The sequence below is a fragment of the Cladophialophora bantiana genome (assembly GCF_000835475.1).
Source record: "Cladophialophora bantiana CBS 173.52 unplaced genomic scaffold supercont1.1, whole genome shotgun sequence".
Classification (NCBI taxonomy): domain Eukaryota; kingdom Fungi; phylum Ascomycota; class Eurotiomycetes; order Chaetothyriales; family Herpotrichiellaceae; genus Cladophialophora; species Cladophialophora bantiana.
Window position 1 is genome coordinate 2,124,496 of NW_015971575.1, and position 24,043 is coordinate 2,148,538.

General features: G+C 52.3%; 9 protein-coding genes across 9 annotated transcripts; 5 read left to right on the plus strand and 4 right to left on the minus strand.

Moving 5' to 3' along the window:
- Positions 1 to 14: 14 nt before the first annotated feature.
- On the plus strand, positions 15 to 4,436 carry Z519_00778 (uncharacterized protein; the record flags this gene model as incomplete). Its single annotated transcript, XM_016758535.1, has 1 exon — positions 15 to 4,436. The coding sequence occupies one exon, from the start codon at positions 15 to 17 to the stop codon at positions 4,434 to 4,436; it is 4,422 nt and encodes a 1,473-aa protein (XP_016625784.1).
- Positions 4,437 to 4,959: 523 nt separating this feature from the next.
- Z519_00779 (uncharacterized protein) lies at positions 4,960 to 6,909 on the minus strand (the record flags this gene model as incomplete). The annotated part of the gene is made up of 2 exons (XM_016758536.1): positions 4,960 to 6,718; positions 6,767 to 6,909. The coding sequence occupies 2 exons, from the start codon at positions 6,907 to 6,909 to the stop codon at positions 4,960 to 4,962; spliced, it is 1,902 nt and encodes a 633-aa protein (XP_016625785.1).
- Positions 6,910 to 7,657: 748 nt separating this feature from the next.
- On the minus strand, positions 7,658 to 9,484 carry Z519_00780 (uncharacterized protein; the record flags this gene model as incomplete). Its single annotated transcript, XM_016758537.1, has 3 exons — positions 7,658 to 8,393; positions 8,446 to 8,920; positions 8,980 to 9,484. The coding sequence occupies 3 exons, from the start codon at positions 9,482 to 9,484 to the stop codon at positions 7,658 to 7,660; spliced, it is 1,716 nt and encodes a 571-aa protein (XP_016625786.1).
- A 939-nt stretch (positions 9,485 to 10,423) lies between these two features.
- Z519_00781 (uncharacterized protein) lies at positions 10,424 to 11,482 on the plus strand (the record flags this gene model as incomplete). Its single annotated transcript, XM_016758538.1, has 2 exons — positions 10,424 to 11,044; positions 11,159 to 11,482. The coding sequence occupies 2 exons, from the start codon at positions 10,424 to 10,426 to the stop codon at positions 11,480 to 11,482; spliced, it is 945 nt and encodes a 314-aa protein (XP_016625787.1).
- Positions 11,483 to 12,144: 662 nt separating this feature from the next.
- Z519_00782 (uncharacterized protein) lies at positions 12,145 to 13,048 on the minus strand (the record flags this gene model as incomplete). The annotated part of the gene is made up of 2 exons (XM_016758539.1): positions 12,145 to 12,816; positions 12,884 to 13,048. 2 exons carry the CDS (start codon positions 13,046 to 13,048, stop codon positions 12,145 to 12,147), a joined length of 837 nt encoding a protein of 278 aa, XP_016625788.1.
- Positions 13,049 to 13,918: 870 nt separating this feature from the next.
- Z519_00783 (uncharacterized protein) lies at positions 13,919 to 17,536 on the minus strand (the record flags this gene model as incomplete). The annotated part of the gene is made up of 2 exons (XM_016758540.1): positions 13,919 to 17,353; positions 17,408 to 17,536. 2 exons carry the CDS (start codon positions 17,534 to 17,536, stop codon positions 13,919 to 13,921), a joined length of 3,564 nt encoding a protein of 1,187 aa, XP_016625789.1.
- Positions 17,537 to 18,216: 680 nt separating this feature from the next.
- Positions 18,217 to 18,880, plus strand: Z519_00784 (uncharacterized protein; the record flags this gene model as incomplete). Its single annotated transcript, XM_016758541.1, has 2 exons — positions 18,217 to 18,232; positions 18,279 to 18,880. The coding sequence occupies 2 exons, from the start codon at positions 18,217 to 18,219 to the stop codon at positions 18,878 to 18,880; spliced, it is 618 nt and encodes a 205-aa protein (XP_016625790.1).
- A 957-nt stretch (positions 18,881 to 19,837) lies between these two features.
- Positions 19,838 to 21,210, plus strand: Z519_00785 (uncharacterized protein; the record flags this gene model as incomplete). The annotated part of the gene is made up of 5 exons (XM_016758542.1): positions 19,838 to 20,325; positions 20,409 to 20,472; positions 20,545 to 20,712; positions 20,789 to 20,894; positions 20,972 to 21,210. 5 exons carry the CDS (start codon positions 19,838 to 19,840, stop codon positions 21,208 to 21,210), a joined length of 1,065 nt encoding a protein of 354 aa, XP_016625791.1.
- Positions 21,211 to 21,968: 758 nt separating this feature from the next.
- On the plus strand, positions 21,969 to 22,852 carry Z519_00786 (uncharacterized protein; the record flags this gene model as incomplete). Its single annotated transcript, XM_016758543.1, has 2 exons — positions 21,969 to 22,203; positions 22,287 to 22,852. 2 exons carry the CDS (start codon positions 21,969 to 21,971, stop codon positions 22,850 to 22,852), a joined length of 801 nt encoding a protein of 266 aa, XP_016625792.1.
- Between the last annotated feature and the right edge of the window lie 1,191 nt (positions 22,853 to 24,043).

Sequence of the window (24,043 nt, forward strand, 5' to 3'; positions counted from 1 at the left end):
CAACTTGCACCAAAATGTCGGACCCGGCTTCAACTGAATTCACAGATCCCTTCAAGGATGCCAACCCTTCAGCACCCTCCACACAACCGAAGGTCTCTGGTTCAGGTTCCCCAGACCGGCGTCAGCAGCAAACTCCCCCAACATGGATCCCTATTGCACCTATTCAGTCACACGTCAGCATGTTCACTGGACGATCTGGTAGCGAACCATTGATATCGCCTTCGCTGTCAACAAAATCGGACGAAGGCAAGTCGACATTGAGTCCGGGGTCTATTAACCGTGTCTTTCCTGTCCGTTCAACCGTTTCCATCGATCCCGTCGCTACTCCAGTGCCTCGTATGGACTCGGCCAGTGGATTTCCGGGGATGAGACCTCCTGCCTGCCGAAGCGCTTCAAGTCGCCCTGTTCCTGGTCCTACATCCACCTCCATAAGCCACAGGGCGACGTCCGAAGTGTCAGAATTGGGCCCGACTTCCTACGCCGCTGTCAGTGTTGATCACCGGCTTCTGAACAGTATTGTCGCAGATGACGTCTCTTACAAATCGGATGTCTCGAGCACATCTGGTGGAGCATCACTCTCTGCGGCACCAGATGCGGGTTTGGTCACGACACGGTTCAAACATGTCGTAACCGAAGGGGGCCATGCTGTAATCACAGGAAGAGAGGGTCAGACGTTACAAAGATGCGAAGATGAACCAATCCATATCCCTGGCGCCGTGCAGAGCTTTGGGCTTCTTGTTGCTTTTCGGGAAGAAAACGAAAAGCTAGTCGTGCGGGCCGTAAGTGAGAATTCGGTCGAAATCATCGGCTATACACCTCAGCAGCTCTTCAAACTAGAATCATTTCTCGACATATTTGGCGAGGAGCAAGCGGACAACCTGCTAGACCATCTGGACTTCATTCGCGAGGAGGGTGGAGGAGACGTGGTGGCGAATGGACCGGACGTTTTTCTGTTGTCTATCAAGCCTCCGCAGGCTCGAACGCGGAAGTTGTGGTGTGCTATGCACCTGTCCGAGGCAGATCCAAGCTTAGTGATCTGTGAATTCGAGATCGAAGACGACACAATAAACCCATTGGTTTCCCCAGACGACATGACTCCCCCGGTACCCGAAAACACTCTTGGAAGTAATCCTACCACCGAAGAACTCCTGGACAGCACTGTCAACGTCAGCAAACCGTTACGTGTGTTGAGGAGTGCTCGTAAGAAGCGGACCGAGCAAGCGGCAATGGAGGTATTCAACATACTGTCACAGGTACAAGACCAACTCGCCAGCGCGCCGACCTTACAGACTTTTCTTAAAGTCCTCATTGGGATTGTTAAGGAGCTGACTGGCTTTCATCGTGTCATGATATACCAGTTTGACAACGCCTGGAATGGAAGAGTCGTTGCGGAACTGGTTGATCCTAGGTCGACCCGAGATCTTTATAAAGGTCTGAATTTTCCCGCATCCGACATACCCAAACAGGCACGAGAGCTCTACAAGATCAACAAAGTCCGCTTGCTCTATGACCGTGATCAGGAAACAGCCCGGCTAGTATGCAGGACGACGGAAGATCTGGAGAAGCCTCTCGACATGACACACGCCAATCTTCGCGCGATGTCACCGATTCACCTGAAATATCTCGCCAATATGGGCGTACGGTCGTCCATGTCGATTTCGATCAACGCTTTCAACGAACTGTGGGGATTAATCTCTTGCCATTCATATGGACCAAGGGGTATGAGAGTGTCGTTTCCGATTCGCAAAATGTGCCGGTTAGTCGGGGACACCGCTTCCCGCAATGTGGAGCGCCTTTCCTACGCCTCGAGATTGCAAGCTCGCAAACTTATCAACACCTCCTCTACTGCCACAAACCCGTCTGGATATATCGTGGCCTCATCCGACGACCTATTGAAATTGTTCGACGCCGATGTTGGTGCCCTTTCCATCAGAGATGAGACGAAGATCTTAGGCAACCCCAGAGGCCATCTTCAAGAGGTCCTCGCGATGGTCGAATACCTCCGAATGAGAGGGATGAGCGCAGTATTCTGTTCTCAGGACATCACTCATGATTTTCCCGATCTGCGATACGAACCAGGCTGGAAATTCTTGGCCGGTGTCCTTTTTGTCCCTCTGTCGACTGGCGGAAACGACTTTATTGCGTTCTTTCGTAAAGGAGTGCTACAAGAAGTGAAATGGGCCGGCAACCCCTACGAAAAATTCATCAGAGAAGGAACTGAAGGCTTCCTTGAACCTAGAACAAGCTTCAAATCATGGAGCGAGACCATCGTAGGTCGGTGTCGAGATTGGACGGACGAAGAGATAGAGACAGCATCGGTACTATGTCTTGTCTATGGCAAATTCATCGAAGTTTGGCGTCAGAAAGAGGCAGCCCTCCAAAGCAGCCAATTGACTCGTCTTTTGCTCGCAAACTCTGCGCATGAGGTTCGCACCCCGTTGAACGCAATCATAAACTACCTCGAAATCGCGCTCGAGGGCCAGCTGGACCAGGATACCCGAGAGAACTTGGCTAGGTCCCATTCCGCCTCGAAGTCGTTGGTTTATGTCATCAACGATCTCTTGGACCTTACCAAAACAGAAGATGGACAGACTTTGGTCAAAGACGAGCCTTTCAACCTCCAGCAGATGTTGAAGGACGCCACCGATCCCTTTATTGGCGATGCAAAGCGGAAAAGTCTGAAATACGAGGTCAGGATACAGCCGGAGCTGCCACAACAGGTGATGGGCGATTATCGACGAGTGCGACAAGTGGTATCTAACCTCGTAGCAAACGCAATACAACACACGAAAACTGGAGAAGTCATCGTCGAAGCCTATCCTTCACCCACTGCACAAGCGCAGGGCAAGACCGAGATCGAAGTTGTCGTCGAGGATTCCGGAATAGGGATGACTCAGGCCAAAGTCGATGCGTTGTTCAGAGAACTTGAGGAAGTCTCCTACGAAGAGGATCTGCAGAACGATGACCTGATCACAAGTGATCGAATCACCGAGAAGGCGCAGTCTGAAAATAGGGCTCTTGGTTTAGGTCTAGCCGTTGTGGCACGTACCATTCGGAATATGAATGGCCAGTTGCGAATAAAGACGGAAGAGGGAAAAGGATCCCGTTTTGTCATTGTTCTAAGTTTTGATACCTCTGGCTCCACGCCTGCCCAGATCGAGCATCCTCCTCAAACATCAGACCCTATTTCTCAACCTTCCAGAGCTCCTGGGCAGCGTGAGGGTGAAGTCACCCTGATCTACAAGAATCCGCAAAAAGGTTTCGAGCCGCCTCCCATGCTTCGCAGAGAAAGTGCGGGAAGTATGAACAGCATGACAAGTTTGAAGAGTGGCAAAAGCGCTCTCAGTCTTAGAAGCGATGCAAGCCAAAGGAGTGATGCGGACAGACTCATCGACGCTATTCAACAACCTTTGCAATTGGCCGAGCAAAAAAATACAAGTCCTAGTCCTGCCGCCAAAGGCTCGCACCGAATCTCTCTCAATTTATCAGACCCACCATCGAATTCTCCAAAATCTAGAAGCCTTCCTTCTCCGAGGGAACTGAAGTCTTCGTTCTATCGGACAGGAGGGTCAGAGAAGATCAAAGACTCTGGGGCCCCACTGCGACCTGTCCGAGTACCTGAAAGCCAGCCTGAACAGCCTAGTGGATCAATATCGGGCCCCAAGGTCCTTTTCGAAGAGCCGGAGTCTGTTGGGGCAAGGTCTGATACAACTGAAACCCGCAGACCCACGTCATCCGAAAACTTTTCGGTCCTAGTTGCAGAGGATGACCCCATCAACAGCAAAATAATGAGAAAACGTCTCGAAAAGCTTGGACACGAGGTCTATACGACGGTGAATGGTGAGGAGTGCGCTTCGGCCCACGGTGAACAGCCTGCTTCGTTCGACGCCGTTCTGATGGATCTTCAAATGCCCATTGTGGATGGATTCAGCTCAACGAAGATGATTCGATCCTTTGAGAAAACGCATGGCAAGTGGTGCCTGTCTAGTAGAGCCAGGCGTAACGGACGAATTCCCATTTTTGCCGTCTCTGCTTCGCTTGTTGAGAAGGAGCACGACAAATACGTGCAAACAGGCTTTGATGGGTGGATATTGAAACCGGTTGATTTCAAACGGGTCGATTTGCTACTCAAAGGCATCGTGGATCAGAAAGCCCGGAATGAATGTGTGTATGAGCCGGGAAAATGGGAAAGAGGGGGATGGTTCTCTCCTCAGGATGAACAGCACGATCCATTTGATGTAGACACCAGGCCGAGTCAAGAGAATCCTAGCATGCAACCAGGCCCACCACAGAGTCATCGAGAAGAGACTTTGGGCACCAGGCCGGCCGAGCAATCCCCGCTTTCAGAGGCGGCTGTTGTACAACAGGTGAAAGGACGGCCTCATGAATGTGGCGGAGTGAATGGGAGGGAACACTCTGGGCGGTCCATAAAATGAGAGCCTCTTACTTCGTCCTTCATTCTATACAATACATGTGTATAATGTGTGTTTCAGATCCTGCGATGAGCGGTCTTTAAAGCGAGGATTAGTCGTGTCGATCATCGGTTCGGGAACAAAAATTTTCGTGCTTGCGAGCTAGAGCTCGAACGAGTTTCCGATTGATACCACTATCGAGTCCTCCATACCCGGATAATTGCGTCACCTGTGCCATGGTTCCAGGACCCAAGGTTAGAGCGAATCAATGTGTAGGTCAGCCGACGACGTTGGTCGATACAGTCAATAGCCTCCGCCTACACCTGGCTCGGAGGGGAAAAAAACCCAAACAAACAAACAAAGCGTCCTCTCCTTACCGGACTAAAGCTGAGTGAAGACACCGGTCCTACGGGCAACACGGGCTGGGGCGATGACATGTAGTGGTGGTAGCATGTCATGGTATAGCATGACACGGTATAACATAGCAGAACCGTGTTCAAGACGGAACAGGACAGGACAGGGCCGTCAGGGGGCCGACGGGAGGGAGCTACCGGCTCGGCTGATGGTAGCATGTATGCTCATGCCACCTTGACAGGTTTCCGTCTGAGGAACAATCCATGCGCATGGGCATATTGGTGCTCTCGAACTGTTCTCGTATGTCGTCGGAACTTGTCGACGTCGTGAGGGTGTCGTCGATTGGTGTCGCGGTCATCCGAGGCCTGCGGTTGCCGCTATTGCTGTTGCTGCTTTCTTTTCCCCAGTCGGCCTTGAAAATTGCGATATTATTGATATTACGCTGTCGTTCATCGGCGGCGGCGGCGTCTCTTTGTCCGTGGATTTCATGGCCGTGGCAGTCCCGACGGTCCTCCATGAAGATCTCCGGGAACATTATGGAGGGGAACGGAGCGAGTGCACATGTTGCATCAGCCTGTCCGTCTTGGTCTTCCAGACCGAGTCCAGCTTGCTTCCAAAACGGCGAGAGCTCGCTCATGGCCAACGCGTCAGTTCTTCTCTTGAGAATGGTGTATTCGCACTCCCATTCCGCCGCTTCCTTGTTCATGCAGAGTGAACGCGCCAAATTGGCCAACAAGGCAAACGAGGGAAGGATAAAATCCTCAGGTATGTCCGGCCTATAAACCATCAACATCTCAAAATAGTTCTCGACCTTCATACGAGTGAAGTGGTAGGCCCTTTGCAGGTTGAGGTTGTCCGCTCTCAGATAAAGGTGGGTCAGATAACTGTATGTGTGCGACAACTGGCCCGCGACCACATCGCTGTACGCCATTCCTTGCAGCCGTTCAATGTGCATTAACGCGAGTCTTTCTGCTTCTTCATATTGTTTCAAGGCCATTAAAATTTCCATCGCACTTCTCGCAGCTCGCAGAGCTTCAGCATCATAAGTCTTCCATTCGGAGAGCAAATCAGTAAATCGGGAGCTTCCAACGGCCGGGTCCAGTCCTGGCGGAGTGTCTGTTTGCGATAGGACAGTTTCAGTATCGAGAAGGAAGAATGCCTCCCGAGAAAAGTAGCTAGAAAAGGCCTTCTGAGAAAAGTTGTGCGACATTTCGCGCAAATGTATCACGTCTTTGGCTTCAATTCGACTGAGGTTTTGAAGCATCCACAAACGAGTGTCGGCAGAGGCTTGGTGGTGACCCTTGACGAGGTCAGCCAGTTTGCGCAGTAACAGAGCTGCAACCCCGTCTTGACATCCCGCCAAATAGGCAATAAGCTCGACTAGTTTTAGTAGCTGAGAGGGACTCCCGGAACACACAATAGGTTTCAAGGAGGACAGTGCCAGCTGCCACTGCCGGCACGCTTGTATTTTGTGTCCCAGGTTGTACCTTTGAACTCCTCTTTCTATCGCCATCACGAATTTGTTTCGCGACCAGGGAGTGTGATCACTGGTTATGGATGCCAATCCCATGATATCATTGCCACGTTTCCAGATTCCTGATTGAAGAGAGTGCTCAACAAATGCTTCTAAGGAATGCATAAACAATTCGACGTTTCGTAAGGATACAGGCGCATCCAAGGGGTGCGGCGTGGGTGGCGGCGTGAAGCAAATGAGGTCTGGTAGCGGGCTTGATCCGCTGGACAGAGGCTCCGCCTGCTGTATGAGTAGCCCAGTTCGCTTCACGTACCGTTCGACGTCGTCCATATCGACGGGACGGTTTCGAAGAATAAAAGCTGATTTCTTTCCAAGCAACTTCCTGTTTTCCCGCAGGCGGAGAATCTCTTGCACCTCAGCACGTTTGTTCTTTTTGTCAAGACGCCAAGCGCGGATCCTCGATTTGTACATTTTCTCGCTTGAACCTGTTAGAGACGGTATGTATCAGGGTGACTAGCTGGCCTACGTTGCTTTGAAGCCATGTTGGGTTTCCATGATCTGCATAACCTCTTTCAACGGTCGATCTTCTTCTCTGTAAAGCCGAGAGATCAAAGCCTGGAAAGGCTGCCAGCCGGACGCAGGATGCGGATATTTTGGTTTGCCAACCATCTTAGAAATCGTGGGCAGAGGACGCAGGAAGCCAGGAAATAAGTTGAAAGAACTCGTTCAGCGAAAAAGGGTAAAAACAAAAGTAGAATTCATGATCAACTTAGACGTATTTATGTCGAAGCAAAAGGCAGATAAATGCGAACAAGCGTCCTGCATTCAGCCCAGAAGCGAGCCACAAGACAGAAGCTGAGGAAAAGTGACGGGATTGGGCCGACACCGAAGTGCCATGCATTGCATTAGGTTCATGCTGTCGACATTGGCTTGCAGGGGCCAATTGTGAATCCCACAGCCTGAAGGGCAGGTGCATATTGCATGGGCCTCGGTCAACGCTAGGATTTCTGTCTCTGCTCGGCAGTTGTGGGGCGTCAATTCATGCTTTCTTATCATGTCGCATTCGCATCATGTACCAGAAGAGAATTGACAGGGTGAAGTCGTTCAGGCTGTGGTAGGCGAAAGAGTCGAAGGAAGAGCGAAAGGACAAGCACCAAGGAGTCTGTGAATCTTGCCAAGAAAATGCCACGGATTAATTGACGTCATCCATCATCGAGCCCCTGTGTACAAGTTCGGAGCCTGAGGAGAACTTGCATCGCGCACGCAGCCTTTCTCAATCAAGGTATCCTCTCGCCTCATGGAAATAGAGACAAAGTACACGGTCAGATATGTATGCTAATGGCTGCATCAAGCAGCGGCAAAACAAATGCCGCAAATGCCATTCAATTCCCTCGGGGCTGATCTACCGCATCTCCACTCACTTTGGCACGCGGAACAGGTTGGACTCCTCGATCTCCCTCCAAAGCCTGATCCCGTCCGAATCATTTGTGTATTCGTACCACAAAAACATGCCCAGCCGCTCCCGCATACTTGGCCAGCTGCCAATGTCCAGGCGTCGAGTAAGCTCGTCCAGAATGGTGCGATACCATGGGCGATCGGATGACCCTACTGCTGCAATTGCCCCCATCACCGTAGCCCACAGGATCAGGTCGGATGCTTCAGTCCACCATGGCTGGATAGACGGGTCTAATAACTGTGTTTTGATAGCCCGAGCGAGTTGGTGGAAAGGGGCGGCAATCGCTGGAAGCGGGAATACCACCAGCAGGCTGTAGACGACTGTGCCCAACCGCGCAAGCCTGAGCAAGGGGTGCTCGTCTTGAACCTCCGTAGGAAGTGGTGTTAGAAGCAGGAGATTGTGCTGCACGAAATTTCTCTCGTCTGAAAGGTAGCCCAGTTTCTGGGCCTCTGGTCTTTCTTTGACATGGTCGTCCACAGCAAACGTGTACTGAATGATCCATTTCAGAACAATGAGGAGCTTTTCTACCATTTCATGTCCTAGTATTTCCGGTAGGACACGGAACCCTCTGCCGAGACCGACGAGCGGATGGGTTTTTCTTGAGGCTGCATTCAGAGGTCCGATAACATCGTCATGCATCTTCTCATACGACAGCATTGGTTTGGTAAGAGTCTGGCTCGCAAGAATGATGTCGCCACTGTCAGGTCATGTCAGCCTCGGGCTCAGGTTGGTAGAGGAGGGCAACTCACAAAGAAATAGCTTGTGCTAGCCCAGGGAGTTTGATTTTTGAAAGCCCTCCCCGGAGAGTCAACATTTTGGCCAGACCTTGCAGATGCACATTGACAGTATGCAGCCGGCCGCCGTACAGATGAAGGAGTTGCAAGGTAGTTAATGGACCTTGGGATGGTGCGGCAGCGGGAGGATGAAGTCGAGGCTCTCCATGATATGACAGGGCGTACACGGCCAGGATATTTTCATCCTCGCAGCTCATCGAAGAATCGGCGAACTTCTGATGTACGCCTCTAATGGTTTCTGTGTAACACTGCATTTGCTCCCGGGACTCGGCAGGGGACAAGAGAAAAATACGATTGCGTGTGAGCTGGCAAAACAACGACGCGTGAAAGAGACTTCGATCGCGAAAGGTCATGCGAAGCCATTTCTCAGAATGTGGACTGAAAGTCTGTCCTTTCTCAGGCGGGAACATCAGAGACAGGAAGCTATTCACTAACGCCAATGTCAGCCTTTGTCTCTTCTTTCATTTGTTCAAGGGAACCAACACCAACCTTGGTCGAGGACAGGGCTAACAAACTCCTTGGGTAAGTCGCATGGATATGTTTCAAAGGGGTCATGATGCCCCGAGACCACCAAGCTGGACAGGTGGGTGGTGGGAATGATTACCAGCTCGCTTCCTGGCGGAGGCGACTCGTTGACGAGCTCAATTGACTCTTCTTCGCTCTTGGGTGTCCGATCTTCACTTTCGGTCGAGGACGATGCGACAGTCTGAGGAGTCGCGGGGGCCAGGGTTCTCTTGGAAGGCTTGACCTGTCCGCGGTTTGAAGAACGACGTCTTCCGACCGGTCGGCTTGCGGTGCCATCAGTAGACTTCTTGACCCGTCGCCAGTGGTAGTTGGAAGCATTGGAACGAACGATGGTTTTGTTCCTGGAGCGTTCGGCGTCGGTGGAGGGGTTTGCGGTGACAAATTGGAAGGTTTTGGTGCCTCGTACATCTGCCACTGCGATTCCAGCGCTTGGATCTGGCCTCGGGGTCACGGCTCTCGCCTTGTGCATGTCCTGCCGTTCCTAGACATAATCTTGGACAGATGGAGCGTTGGAGAAATGAGCTTGGGTGCGTTGTGACGGTTGTTCACGCCCGCAGTTGGAAATCAAGAGGCCGACCGCATGGTGCTTTAGTGGTAGCGTTGTGGGGTTTCCGACGCAGTCTACCCAAAGGTCCAAGCTCCATGCAAGTCACAAGGCCGTGGTGTGGAAGCCGGCAGTCGAATTCGCCCGTCGGGACCACGGGGAAAGCGTAGGGACGGCGCAGGGAGGAATGGCGATGAGGGCTGTGGATGGCCAGTGAGGCTAATATCTGAAGGCGAAGAATACGAGGGTATGTGCGGAGGCTGGGAGGGGGAACTGGTGGTGCCGTGGTGGATTTTATCCGGGGACCGCTGAATACGCTTTGCTCCCCCCGCAAACCCGCACCAGCAACTCCACGCTCTCTTTGGTGAGGCTCTTGAGGTTTATGGTCTGGAGCTCCTAGAGCTACCAGAGCTTTGCAGAGCTACCAGGGCTGCAATAATAGACTTTGTCCACCGAGCCACGTATAAAGGCACAGTCGCCGCTAGCATCTACCGAGTATGTTCTACCCTTTCGAGTAGCTCTCTCGCCTCGACCTGCATCATGATGCCCAGTACCACGGGTACCACGATCACGACGCCGACCACAACTACAGCCACCACAACCACAGTTGCAATCAATACGCATAACTATAGCCTGTGTCCTGGTAATCGTAAATAAGCGTGTCACACATGTTTGACTGGTGGACTGTAATTGACACGAGCGACATTGGGTGACATGACGATACTAGGTACTGACGTCATGCGACCTGGAAACGAGGCTGCGGCACTTTTTGGCTCTCCTGACAACCACTCTCCGCCCATGCTATGTATCTGTACATACACCCTAGACTCACTGACATTTTGTTCTTCATGAAATCCCCCAAAAATGCCACGCCGATCTAAAAGGAGAAAGACTGCTTCTGATACAGCAGTGACCGATGAAACCGCGCCGTCCACTGTCGATGCCACTCCTCCCCCCAAGCGACGGGACAATGCTATTAACTCTGAGTTGAAGATGGAAGCCGAGAGCCTTGAAATGGACAAGGCAGTAATGGTAGAAGAAGGAGAAGAGGCGCAACCCGTGATTCCCGGAAGCAACGACAGCGAGGCTCACGTTGACACAATCAGCAACGCCAGCGAAGCCCCTTCCTTTGACGACATTGATCCCACCGAGAAGGTCGACCCCGCGATCTTCGATGAAGAAGAAGTTCCGGACTACGATGCAGACGAGAGCGTCGCTAACGCCAAGTCCAAAGGACACATTAGCGGCAGCCGACAGGGTGGTTTCAACGCCCTAAAATCCTTCCACGGCCAGATGTACACGGGCATGGCCATCGGCGGCTCGCACAAGTGGAACTACGACCAGGGAGTGTGGAAGGAGACGAAAACGGAGCCGGATTTGTGGAAAATCGACTTTGAAACGACCAAGAGACGGGCGAGGAATGCTCCCAAGGGGAGTGGTGCGCCTGTGGGAACCGAGTACCATTGGCTTATTGTCGCTCATCAGGTATGGTACCAGCCAGCTCTGCGCCAGGACCCTTTCCACGTTGATATTGTACTGTAAGCTTTTCAAAAGGCCACACGGCTGACTGTAGGGTTTCATTTGCCACTGTGTTAACAGCACGTCAAGAAAATCGACGCAAACACGTACACCACCCACCTGGTCGGGTCAAAGTACAAGCTCGCACACAAAAACGTCAACTCGAATTCGTGGTCTGTGCCGACGGTCAAGGGCCAGCGCGAGCGCGAGATCGAACTGCTTGAAGACGCGAAGCGGAGGGTCCAGGGCCTCCCGCCCGTCCTGGCAGGCGAGAAGGCCAAGGTGGAAAAGGGGACGGAAAAAGGGCAGCAGAAACTTGACTCCTTGTTTTCGAGATCTGGGGGTGGTGGGGGTGGAGCAGAAATAGGAGCAGGAGGGAAGAGGAAACGAAACGAAGAGACGTGAGAAAAGAAAACAGAAGAAAAGGGAAGAGCAAGCGAACAGAACAACGTTGTCGCATCCTGTACATTAGCTAGAGCCCGGGTTGATGGATGGACATATTCACGTACTCACATACTCACATACCTACGCAGGTACCAGCATACACCTAATACTAGAGATGTTGTCGAGGAGCTACGGAGCATGGAATAGCGCAATTAAAAGCCCGGGAGTGGGGAGGAGAGGAGAGAAGAAGTGTGCGTTCGTGACTTTTCATTTCTTCTTGTCTTGTTGTAGCAATTGCGGCTGCTGCTGCTGCTGCTGCTGGAGTCCATTGAAACATCCCACATCCACCTGCAAGACGATTTGGAGTCGACAAACATCAGGCCCGGGCATCAACATACATATCCCGGAAGCTTGAGCATTTGTGTTTTGCTTGGCCCTTCCCATTGATCAAGGTCCATTGGACATTGCGAAATCCCACGAATCCGCTGTGATCGATGCGTGCGTTGACCGGCATGATGCTTCGACTTCTGAGAAGCCGGGATTCCCAATTCCGCCATCAATTGCGCCCATACTTCTTCATATGCGAAAATGAATAAAAAAGATGAATCAATCAGTCCCTGTACAATCTCCACAGATGACTTCTCGTTGTTATATTGTTATTCCTGGCTCGCTGATCCCCCTCTTCATCGCTGCGGCTCGTATCCATACCCACCATTCCCGTAGCCCGTGTTGTGCACGTGCGGCGTATATGCATTATAGTTGAAACCGCTGGTGGTGGAATTGCTGAAATCATCCGTCCTGACCTGTCCCGAATGGCTATGGCTATAGTCCGTATCTGCTGCGTTGTCCCGCAAGCCTAATCGCGAGTCGTTGGCGCCATGATGAGCGCTGTAATCTCCGATTCCATAGGGGAGCGTGTCCTGAGAATTCGCGTGGCTGTGCATCCCGGACCTCGACTGCTCGGTGTTCAGATCATCCAATTTTACGTCCCCGCCGCCTCTCGCGGCGATGGCAGCCATCTTGTTGTACTTTCCCAGCTTGGTCTGTGCGCGGCGGCTCCTCACGTCCAACACAATCAGAGCAATCTGAGCGAGCAGCCCAAACACTTCAAAGGAATACAACGCCTTGTAGGTGCGGCAGATCATCATCCCGTCGTCAGAGGCCCAGTTGGCTCGAGAGCAGCTGTGACCCAATGTTCCGTACATGTTCCATGTCAAGAGGCAGTAGCCGACTGCCCAGATGATGAGGACTGTGACGTTGAGGATTAAATTGAACAGCGGCGAGAGGAAAAAGCAGGCGTGCAGGAACGCGGTGAGAAAGAGACAGAGGAGAGAGAGGAGGCTCGCAGCGAGGACCTGGGATTCTCAGTCAGCACATTTGGTCGTTGCTCGGGCCGTAGTTGTTTTCGGTTGATCAACCTACAATGATAAACGTCCAAGGCAACTTAAACCCATCGTGCCGCAATTGAATGCAGAAATATATCAGAATTCCGCTCACGATCGAGGCACTGATGAATGCGATCGTGCGGATGATGTGGAAGGCCAGTCGAGGGTAGACTTGAGGGCGTGACTTCATCTTGGAGGGCATGTTGGACAGGGGGTCGCCCGGAGGCAGACGGAGGGATACACAGTCTATGTATATCGGTTGCAGATGTTGCTGTCGTGGCTCGCCGAGGCTCCCTTCGTCGGATGAGAGGTGGTCCGTTTCACAATGGGGGAATCAATAAGTCGAAACAGGGAGGTCTGCCAATCCTCAATCGGTCGTGAAACGCGAGCTGTATCATGCACCAAACGCAATCCACGGCTGCGCAGAAGAATATTCACAAGGCCAAATTCACAGGAGTTCCGAGTCCAGCATATCAGACAAGAGCACAGAGTACGAGTGCATAATACAAGAGGAGGACTGAGGCATCGTTTATTAGGTGGCTTTCTGGTCGGTTTCACAAAACAAGCCTCCGTTGCGATCATCATCAAATGAGGCTGAGAGCAAGCCTCGCTTGGCCTCGAGCTGAAAATAGCCCTGCGCTAAGCCACTTGTGGAGTGAAGCAAATCATGCTTTGGTATTATTGGAGACGTTGACCGCCAATCAGGGGCTTGGTAGTGAACCCCCAAGGCATCAAGGGGAAACATATGTATTGAGCAAAGGTGGTACAGGTGGTCCAGGTGCCGTGAGGGGTGTTGTTTAGGCAAGAACTAACACAGAAAGAGAGGAAGTCATAACCAGAATTTGTAAGACATGGAAAAAAGGCACCTGAGAAGGTCAAGCCGGGGAAGGAACGTACGAGGTAATGATAATAAGTGATGGTATTGGTTTTTTTGCTGGAATCTCAAGGAGCACAGAGACCGGCAAACAACATGAAAGCCAGAGTAATACATCTCCAGCACTTCGAAATCTCGTCTCGTCATCTCGGCCTTTGACCGAGTTCTAGTGATCCAGCCGAGTTCTCCACGTCACTCCTATCGAAGCGGACTCTCCTTGATGATCCCGTTGCCCGGTACGAAAGTCCCTACTCCCGCAGCATTCAATTTGAACACTCCTCCCCCCGAACTGCCACCACCGCTGGCACTTCCACTGGCACTTCCAGTCCCCTTTGGCGGTGAGTTCGGTAACGGTGTACCCGCCACCGACGAGGGCATAGTCATCGGATCCGGGGTATTTCTCCCACTCTGCACGGCACTGTTTGCCGCTCCAGTGCCAATACCCTCCAGAGCCATCAATGTTCCACCGATGCTGCGGGGAGGAGGCTTCCAGCCATATTTCGTACCCTTGCGGTAGATATCCTCGATCATCTGCTCTGCGACGCCGGCGTCTTCGTATTCTTGAAATTTGCGCCACAGTCGTAGCGCCATGCGCGCGTCTTCAATGCTGTCGTGCCCATCAACTTGCATCGCCTCATCCAGAGTTGTTTCTTCCTGAATGTATTCCTTAAACACGGCCCATGCAAGATATCGCAGCGAGAATCGCCGGTTTCTGCCTGGTGCGAGGTACAGGAATTGTGTGTCCACTGTCTGAGACTTGGGAACGTGAATATTTGCCTTGCGAAAATCAGATGCCAAACCGTGACCAACAAAAATGCAGCCAAGATTAAGCAGAATCCACAGCTTTTTGTAGGCCACTTTCAGAGGCACTAGGTTGTGATGTGAAATTTGGGCGTCAAGGTCGCCTGGGCGAATACCCGAGTACTGGGTTTTGTAGTCTACAATCGGCTCGTAAATGGTGATGTAGTCATCGATGAAAGGGACCCCTTCGTCCACACCCTGGCCGCGAACCACGCTGACCCGCGCCAGACCAGACTTTGCTGGCCGAATGGTTTCTTGTGTTCCGTCAGCCTTGACGTTGATCTCGGCTTTCTCCAATTCGACAAACTCGGTGTCTAGAGCAATAGGTGTGCCTTTTTCTGGGAGTTCTCCTGGTCTCAGGATTACGCAGCCATCTTTGGGATAGAGACCGTTGATGCTATAGTGCTGGTATAATAAGGTAGTGTCCATACATCGTTTCCAGTTGTGATCGAGTTTGCCGTGTGCATTCTTGACTTGATATGCAATCACACTGGGCATTTTCCACGCTTTGTTGAAATGGAGGGCTTCTCTAGGATCGACTGGCGACACCAAAAAGTCGTTAAAGAGGTGCCAATTCGGAAATACTTTGTGATTGTGGGAGATCTCGGGCCCTTCGCTTGAGACCTCCACGTTCACCATGCTGACAAGGTGAGGTTGATGCCGTTCACTGGTGTCAATCTCAGCGACGAATCCGACAAGCTCGTAGATGACTAGGCCTGGAGACTTGTTCCGCTGATGCAGGGCGAGGTCAGAACCTTCGAAAACGTACACGTTTCTATCCTGTACGATAACACCAATCTCGGAAGGAAGCCAGCCTGGGGTCTCCCAAAGTCCGCACATCGCAGGATTAGCCCCCAGTGCTGCATTGATCATCAACACGAAAGGTAGTTGCCGGACTGTCTTCCGGATCGCCAGCTGTTGATATCTTCGACATCGACTGCACCAACCTCTGTTCTTAGCTTCTCGTTCGATGGTGGTCTTTAGGCAGTACGCAAACTTGATGAATTTTATAGAGTGCTTTGGTTCGAGTTGCGGATAGACAAGGTCATGCACATACGTGCTTGACGGTTTGGAGGTCTCATTATTGCAATACATGCAGCGGATGGCTTCAAAAGCTTTGCTCGCAATAATCTCATCAATCCCATCACTACTCGTCGACATGGTGACATAGTCGTGCACCATTTGCTTCAAGAAGAATCGATTCACTGCTTGTATCGTGGTTGAGAGCGGCGTCCCGTTGGCCAAAGACAGATGTTCGAAAAGGCTGAGATTCGCAGCTTCCCTAGATGCTCCGAACGCCCTCAGAAGATTTGTCGCCTGGCAGTTCTGACCATTCGCTTTTTCCAGCATGTCGAACAGAAACCCAAATTCGCACAGCAGGCAGTGGCCTGCTACGCACGACGTGGTGGCATGCTGGATGGCCACGTTGCGGATCAGAGGAATGAATTTGTATAGCTGTAATAGTGAGTTGACAAAGGAATTGGTAATGTGCGTCTCCAGACCAGAATAGGGAGTTTTGTTGTAGTACCGAAAATCAAAGTCATCAACTCCGAATCTGCTGTACTTGATCTCGACGTTGCTATATTTGAGCATTCGTTCCTCATCGGTTTGTGCCCTGCCATTGAGAGATATCCCGGCCAATCCTTCGGCAGCGTCAGAAAGCTTCCTCCCACTTCCATACGCCGGCGCCTCTTTCGCCCTTTCACTCAGGAACTTGGGCGCAGTAATCGAAGCAGGCACGTGGCCGACTCGGGTGTCTTCCACCTGGTAGCGGAGAAGCTTTCGAGGGTTCAGATTCGGAGCGTAGTGGCCCATCTCGGCGGTCTGCATGTGAAAAAGCAGTGACGGCTCGACCGGCGCTGGCGGCGCTCCGACCTCAAATACCATATGACTTGGCCACGCCGACAGTAGAGGTTCTGAATAGTATGGCATGCCTATGGTGTTGAGCGGGGCATCGTTCCAGTCGACGTGGGGGATCTGCTGAGGAGAAGGGTCTGCAAATTCTGTTTCCTTGCTAATATTATTGAAACGCACTTTGGAGGGAGACCCCCAGAGGTATATCCATCCGTTTGAATCGGTGATGATTAGGGCATCTCCTGAAGAGGCAATTTCCATACCTAGCATGAACTGGACGTTTGCTTGTTTGAGCATGACATTTACAGGGTTCATCAGATCCACCACCTGCATTTGGCCGGTTTGTGACGCCACGAAGCTGGTGGTCTGGAGTTTCGGGTGCAAACGCGCATATGCAGCACCTGCATGAAAAGGGATCGGAGGCAGAGATGTGAGAGACTTCAGATCGTAAACATTGGCCAAGGGGTCGACGATGGGTACGCCCAACTGCCTGACCGAGAAGCCGCAAGTGACCAGGAAATCATTGCGGGCGTCCATGTCATTCACCGCGCTGGAGTGGGCTTTCCAAGATTTGAGAAGCTGGTAGTCGGTCAAACTGAGAATATGCACGTTGCCGTCGTCGGTCGCAGCACACAGGTGACGGCTTTTCCTCAGGATGGTGTACTTTGCCTGAGCAGGATGTTGCGAGGCAATTTGGCCTTTGTCGATGTCGATGATGAAAAAGGTGCTCTGGCAGCCTGCCACGATGATGACATTGCTTGTGGCAGCAAAAGCCATGCATCGGAGATCCGTCATCAGGCGATGTGAAATATGCCATTGCGTCAAGCCTCTGCGGGTGACAAAATGGACGCTGGAAGACGAGATAGAAATGATACCTTTTTCGTGAACCAAGAGCTGCTTGACGGGCCCTTCCCCGAGATGAGCTTTGACCGAGACGTACCGTTGCAACTCAGGGCCATAGAATGAGGTGACTCGCCCCTAGCCTCAAAGGTGAGATGTGTAGACAAGTGTTAGTGTTCAAGGCAAGCCTACCTGGTCATTGCCGACCCATAGAAGTTCCTGCAAATCATCAAAGGCAACTGCACTCGCTGGAGTCGGGATCGCATGCAGTCCCGACGAAGGCACTGCGATGCGTGTGATCTCATCCCAATCTGCCTCCATGGGCAAACTGATGCGGACGTTATTGAATTATCGCAGATCTGGAGGACGATGCATGATGGGAGCAAGCGGTTTGGGGAGGGGAAAAAAAACAAGGGCCTTTGAGGCGACTTGATTCACTTGGACATGGACTGTCTCATACCACTATGGCTGGTTTGTCATGATGGGAGTAAGGGCAGTGATGATTGATGGTTGAAGTTAAGGGCAGGAGCAGGAGCAAAAGCCATGGCCATGAGTGGCTAATAGAGACGCGCCGGTGAGGCTGGTGAGGCCACTAGGCTTGACATTGACTGTGGCGCCACCTTCGTACTCTCTTCCCTACTTGGTAGGTTTGTCCCCTCAAGGTCTCCTGCGACCCGCTCGGTGTCTATCTCAGGTCACCTACTTCCAACCTGCGCTTCTGCTTCACCACGAATTGACCTCCTCTATTTGCTTGTTTGGCTGTCGGTCAGGTTGGCTGTCACGGGTGGCTGTCGACTCAATTTAGCCATATCCAACCCCAACCCCGCCGTCGCAGTGAGTCTGTCAGGAGGGGCCACGCCATCGACTGTGCCTGAGTGTTGCTTGACACCGATTTATTTCTCCTCCGAGTCACGACTCACAGACCGTCCTTTTGCCTCAGGCTACTACTAAGTGCTAGGAGTGTACTGACACAGTTCTTCTATTACGATAATTGAATAACGATGAGCAGCTACGAGAGTAAGCTCAGCCTTCATGGCTCAATGACTGGGTTGACGGTTTCTAGCTGAACACGCATCTGATCCACCAAACGGCAACCAAAGCCAGCCACGCAGACCTGATCTCTCCACTTTCTTGAGCCTCCTCTCCGAAGTCACGCCTGATCGACCAGAAGAACGGACTCGTGAAGGGGCTGTCCCTGTCCCTGCCGATGTCTCCGCCGTGTTTCGCTCGCTTGCAGAGGCATTCGAAGTAATGCGTCGGATTAATGACAATGCCGACTCCAACTTGCTCGACAGCATGATCCAGAACTTGATGGACACTGCCGAACGGCCTCCGCGGGAAGTCAAGGGCGTGGACGAGGAATATATTGCTGCATTGGACCGGGTTCACATCAAGAAAGTCCAAAAAGATGCCGACTGCCCCATCTGCGGTAATGCGTTCGTCGAAGACCCTCATCCGCTCTTGGTGCGCCTCCCTTGCCATCAGAATCACATCTTTGATCTTGAGTGCATCCGACCGTGGCTTCTGGTGAATGGGACGTGTCCTTTGGACAGGGTTGACCTGGCGCAAAGAGAGAGGGACCGGAAAAAGAAACAGCTGGAGGAGATCAAGAAGAATGCCGCTCCCGAGGACGACGAAGAGGAGTGGGACGGGCTCTATGGCTGAAGCATGTCGACACTCCCTGTGCCGCTGAAGAATCAACAGTGGACACTCTCCTCGGACTGCCTCTGCTTGTGCTGCGCGAGGGCTCATTCCAGTCCGATCGAGGGTGCAGACCGGTGCAAATCCGCATTTCGAGAGCAGCGCCTACTCACTGAGCCACTCGGGCTCTGTTCCTGGTCATTACAAATGCTGGCCGACGTGACAATATTTCATCTGGAGCCAAATGAAAGGGTTAAGCTGACATCCATCCATGATCCTCATCACAAGGAGTCTCTGTTCCCACCAGCACGAGGTGTTGTCGCCCAGGTAGGATTGGAGAGGGCTTCCCTGTGAGTGATCCGGTGGAATGGGGATTTTTGCGGCCGTATCAAAAGCTTCTGAGCTGCAGGACCAGCCCTACGTTCTGCTGACGGGGGCACATTGCCAGACGCCACGTAGGTGCTATATCAACAGAGAGATGCTGACAAATGTGCCTGGTCTCTGATCAATGCACCTTGTTCGCATGTTGACGGAAACCGGGTTGCGGAGAAGCATATGGCTTCCGCCAATCACGAATCCCTTTGCCTTTTCTTACCTCGGTTTTTCCCTGAATTAGGCACCATGTTTCCCTTTTGTCCCCTCTGTGCGCAGTCTGTGAATGTCATGATATATACTGGCGATGGTCTGACCTTTGAAAACGCTCGAGACTGATAGAGGGAATCTCACCGTTCGTTATTGTTTCATATCCGGGTCAGACATTTCACAGCTTTCCCTTCGGAGAGATTCATCTGTCCGTCGGATAATAGTTCTAGGCCTCGAATACGGATCGCTCATAGGTGTAATAACCTGCAGTTAGCCGAGCAGCCTATATCACGCTGTGTGACTCCTCTCGTCCAGAGAGGCCGGCTACAACGCTGAAGAACTAGGTTCAGAGACCAGAGACATACCCGTTTGCCAGTCGACAGTGGGCATTACATCAGCATGGCGGCGACTCCCACATCCACGCGTACATGGATTCTGGCCAACCATCCCAAGGGCATTCCGACCTTTTCAAGTAGCGATGAGAACCCGACTTTCAAGCTGGTCGAACAGCCTCTCCCCCCGCTGCAGCCAAATCAAGTCCTCGTCAAAGTCCTCTTCTTCTCAAACGACCCGGCCCAACGTCCGGCCATTGACGCTGCCGTCAAGGCGGAGCGGCACTACACTGCCCCAGTCGAGATCGGACAATCCATGATTGCGCGCGGACTGGCGGAAGTGATTGCCTCGACCGCTGACAACCTTCCCAAGGGAACCATTGTGCAGGCCGCTCCGGGATGGACTGAATACGCGGTTCTGAACGCTGCGGATTGCAGTCCGCGACAGCCACTCCCCAATGGCTTGAGCCTGACCCACTACCTGGGAGCATTCGGTGGACCGGGTTTGACAGCGTATTATGGGCTGGTCGTCATAGGGGAAGCGAAGAAAGGGATGTAAGTCTCGCATCTTTGTTTGTGCGGATTGGAAAATCTTTTCTCTCCCTAACCAGCCCCTTGAAATTCTGACGGGAAACCAGGAGAGTGGTGGTTTCGGGAGCGGCGGGGGCAACAGGCAGCATGGTAGTCCAGATTGCGAAGAATGTAAGATCAAAGTTGGAGCTGATCACCTCAGCATGCTATTCTCCTGAGCTGACCATCTGATTCGTCATGCAGATTGTTGGCTGCTCAGAGGTTATTGGCATCGCCGGCTCCGATGCGAAATGCCGCTGGGTTGAGAGTCTGGGAGCAGACAAGTGTCTCAACTACAAGAGCCCGACCTTCGAACAGGATCTGAATAAGGCAACGGAAGGGTTCGTGGACATCTATTTCGACAATGTCGGGGTGAGTAGTTCCTCTCTCGATCCGGGGACTGAGACTGTGGCAGAACAGCAATGTACTAATGTACCGGCCGGTTCAGGGCCAAATCCTCGACCTAATGCTCGCAAGGCTGAAGCGGTACGGTGTGGCCATTGCATGCGGCTCCATCTCAGGCTACAATTCCACCGAACCAACTGTGTTGAAAAGTATCAAAGCCCCTTTCCTCTTTTTCGAATTCTTCTACCTCGGAACCCCTCAACTGACCGTGTCTCGTGCCACATAGACTACTTCCAAGTCATCACAATGCGCCTCTCGATCCGCGGCTTCATCGTGTCAGACTACCTCTCGAAAGCACAGGAAACAGTCCAAATGTTTGTGCAGGCCGTGAAAGACGGCAAGTTGAAGATCTCGAATGAAGAGAGCGAGCAGGTCGTCGACACCAAGTTTGAGGATGTGCCGAAGACGTGGCTGAAGTTGTTTGAGGGCGGAAATACTGGCAAGTTGGTCACCAAGCTGGTCTGAAACAGAGGGCCAGGAAAACAGAAATAGCTGTAGCAACAACAACACGACATTGTCGCGTCAGGCCAGCGCCCATATTGGTTTGAGCTACGTATTTTTCCAGATTACTCGTAGGCACTCCTTGAGCTCTCTTTGGGAGACGAGGAGAAGATAACCATTACAATGGGACCATGTCTCGTAGTAAGCTACATGGGCTCATGGAGATTCCGCCTTCCCCGGCTACCAGATAGAGCTTAATTAGATTTAGGCGGCTGATTTGGTCAAGCGCTGGCTTTGGTGGCGGCCACACTTGGATAATTGGACGGGTGATTGCTCCTTTTTCTTTTTTTACCCATTGAGCGTATGGGTCGCGCCTATTCACGCCTGTATCTGTATCTGCACGCCGCACAAACTGGTGTCGCGTCGAAGGTATGAAACGGGTCTCCTCTTCACCGACCAAAGAGGCTGGCCCTTGCAGGCGCCAAAATGCTACAGTAATCTGTTGACCCTGCCAGGTCAGAAACTAGTGTGCAGGTAAAGAAGACGCCTTCGTCGGAGCCCCTGCACGCAGGCGCCATTATGTTTCATGCTCTCGCCACACAGCAAGCATGCAAACTACGCCGACTACGGGGCCAGCAATGCCTGTGGCATATCTTGCGCTGCGTGCGCATCACAAGGTGCCACCGCCAAACATCCCTCTCTCGCGGGTTCCCAAGCCACGGTGATAGGAGAGCGCGTGTATCCATTTTCCATTTCACCATACTATTACAACTCAGCCCAACATGTCTCTGGCGTCGACGAGCTGCTACTGGCCAAATGGACAACTGGTGACCCAGTACAACTACCAACCTTGCAACGCTGGCAGCGATCCAAAGCATGCGGCTTGCTGTGATCTGCGCACGAGCGTCTGCACTCAATTTGGATACTGCTTCGGCAACGCGAATTACATATATCGCGGAGGATGCACCGACTCGACTTGGTCATCGTCAAGTTGTGCGCAAGCTTGCAGCTTTGAAGGTAAGAAGGCGGTGGTGATGCCCGTAACCCAGCCGAGAGACGGTGAAAAAGAAAAACAGGGCTAAATGCTCATTCAAAAACAGTCGAGGCAGATCTCTCCAATTTTGCCAATATCTACGATTGCGGCGATGGAGTTGGCATGGCGACGCAGAATCAGAGCTGGTGTTGCGCATCGCAGGATGGTTCGAGCTGCTGCCAGAACAGTTTCGAGGTCTCATTTGGCCAACCGTATTTTCCGACGAGCACCACGTCCACCACAGCGAGCACTTCAACAACAGCCTCTTCCTCCAGTGCGAAAACGAATTCGACGACCGCCACGACCGCCGCGACCACCGGCTCTGCCGCATCGACAACGCCGAGCCCAGCCAACGATAGCAGCACACGGTCAATCGGCATAGGCGTGGGTGTGGGCGTCAGTATTGGTGCTCTACTTGTCGCCATAATGGTGTTCCTGATATTCAAGGAGCGCAAGAGGAGGTTGAGAGTGGAGCAGAGGTTTCAGGCCATGGCAGCGGCTGGTGCTGGTGCTCACGACCCTTTTTCGGTCGCAAAACCGGAGCTGGAGCAGCCAGCGTACGACAGCGCTCGAGTGCCGTACGCTAGAATGCACGAGGCAAATTCGCAGTCGTTATACGAGGTACAAGGATGACTGGGCCGTCGTTTTGTCTCTTCGATTTGTGATCGGCCTGTTCAAGCATGACAAGCAAGACTTGTGTGCAAGCCAGTCGGCCGAGAGCTCCGAAGACGGCCATTGCTTCTGAACTCACGGCGTTGATCCACATGAAACACCACGCTCTGACTGGAGCCAGGTTCTCACCAGGCCACAGACCACAGTACTCTGAGCAGCGAGGCCGTCTCTTCCGCTGTCAATCAACAACCGCAACAGACGAAATGTCGCTGTACAACCACCACACTTTTTTGCAGACCTGTTGAGTGCGGAGTGTCGACAGGTCGGGGCTATCCCAACCTCTTGTACGATACGTAAAACAGCCCAAGTCGAGCCCTCTGCCAGAGTGCCACTCGCGGTGTGTTGGTTATTTGGTCTCTGGATCCAAACGACACGTATGTACTTATTGTATATTATTACACACGTAGACATACAGTTTTCTCCTCCCCCCTCCGCCTTCCCCGTTCCCCGGGGTAGAGTTTCCGCACCTTGCCTATGTTTATTTAGTTAGAGCATGCGTTGCGGTTGGTTCGTGAACATTCTTCGTTATCGTGTCGCCCCGGATCGGGAGTGTATGATCCCTGTGTACGTAGTATAGAATCCACAAATACGGTCACACAGGAAGTTGTTACTGCGTAGGGCGCGCACCACAACAAAGTGGACCAACCAACCGGTGGGGAACACCCCAAAAGCCAGCTGTCACTTTCGGAATCGTAGTAGTTGTGTATGTATAGACCGAGCTCGTTCCCCGAAATCTGGGATCAACTTGGTGTGGTGATGAAACATGCCCACGCCCAGATCTTGAGACCAAGTCACCTGGACAACGGGGAAATTTGCTGGGGGCAAGGTAACCCGTTTAACCATCAAGCTCAGAATACGGAGCAGACAGGGCTGATATGCGAGGGAAAGATGGTCATTTCTAGGACCAGCACAAGCTCTTGCTTGGGCGGTGGTTGCAGGATTCATTCTCGACACCCGCCACAATCCATTCGTCGAGCTGCCGAGCGGGCCCGACACCGCAGAGCACAACTTCGCAGCTGCCGTTCAATCAATCGCCAGACTCTACCTAACTGAGACGTTCAAAGAGATGCACTTGCCGACATGGCAGCGGCACCCGAGGTACTATAAGGGTAGCTCATGTTGAAATTGAACGCCTTGGCGTCGCTGTCGCCT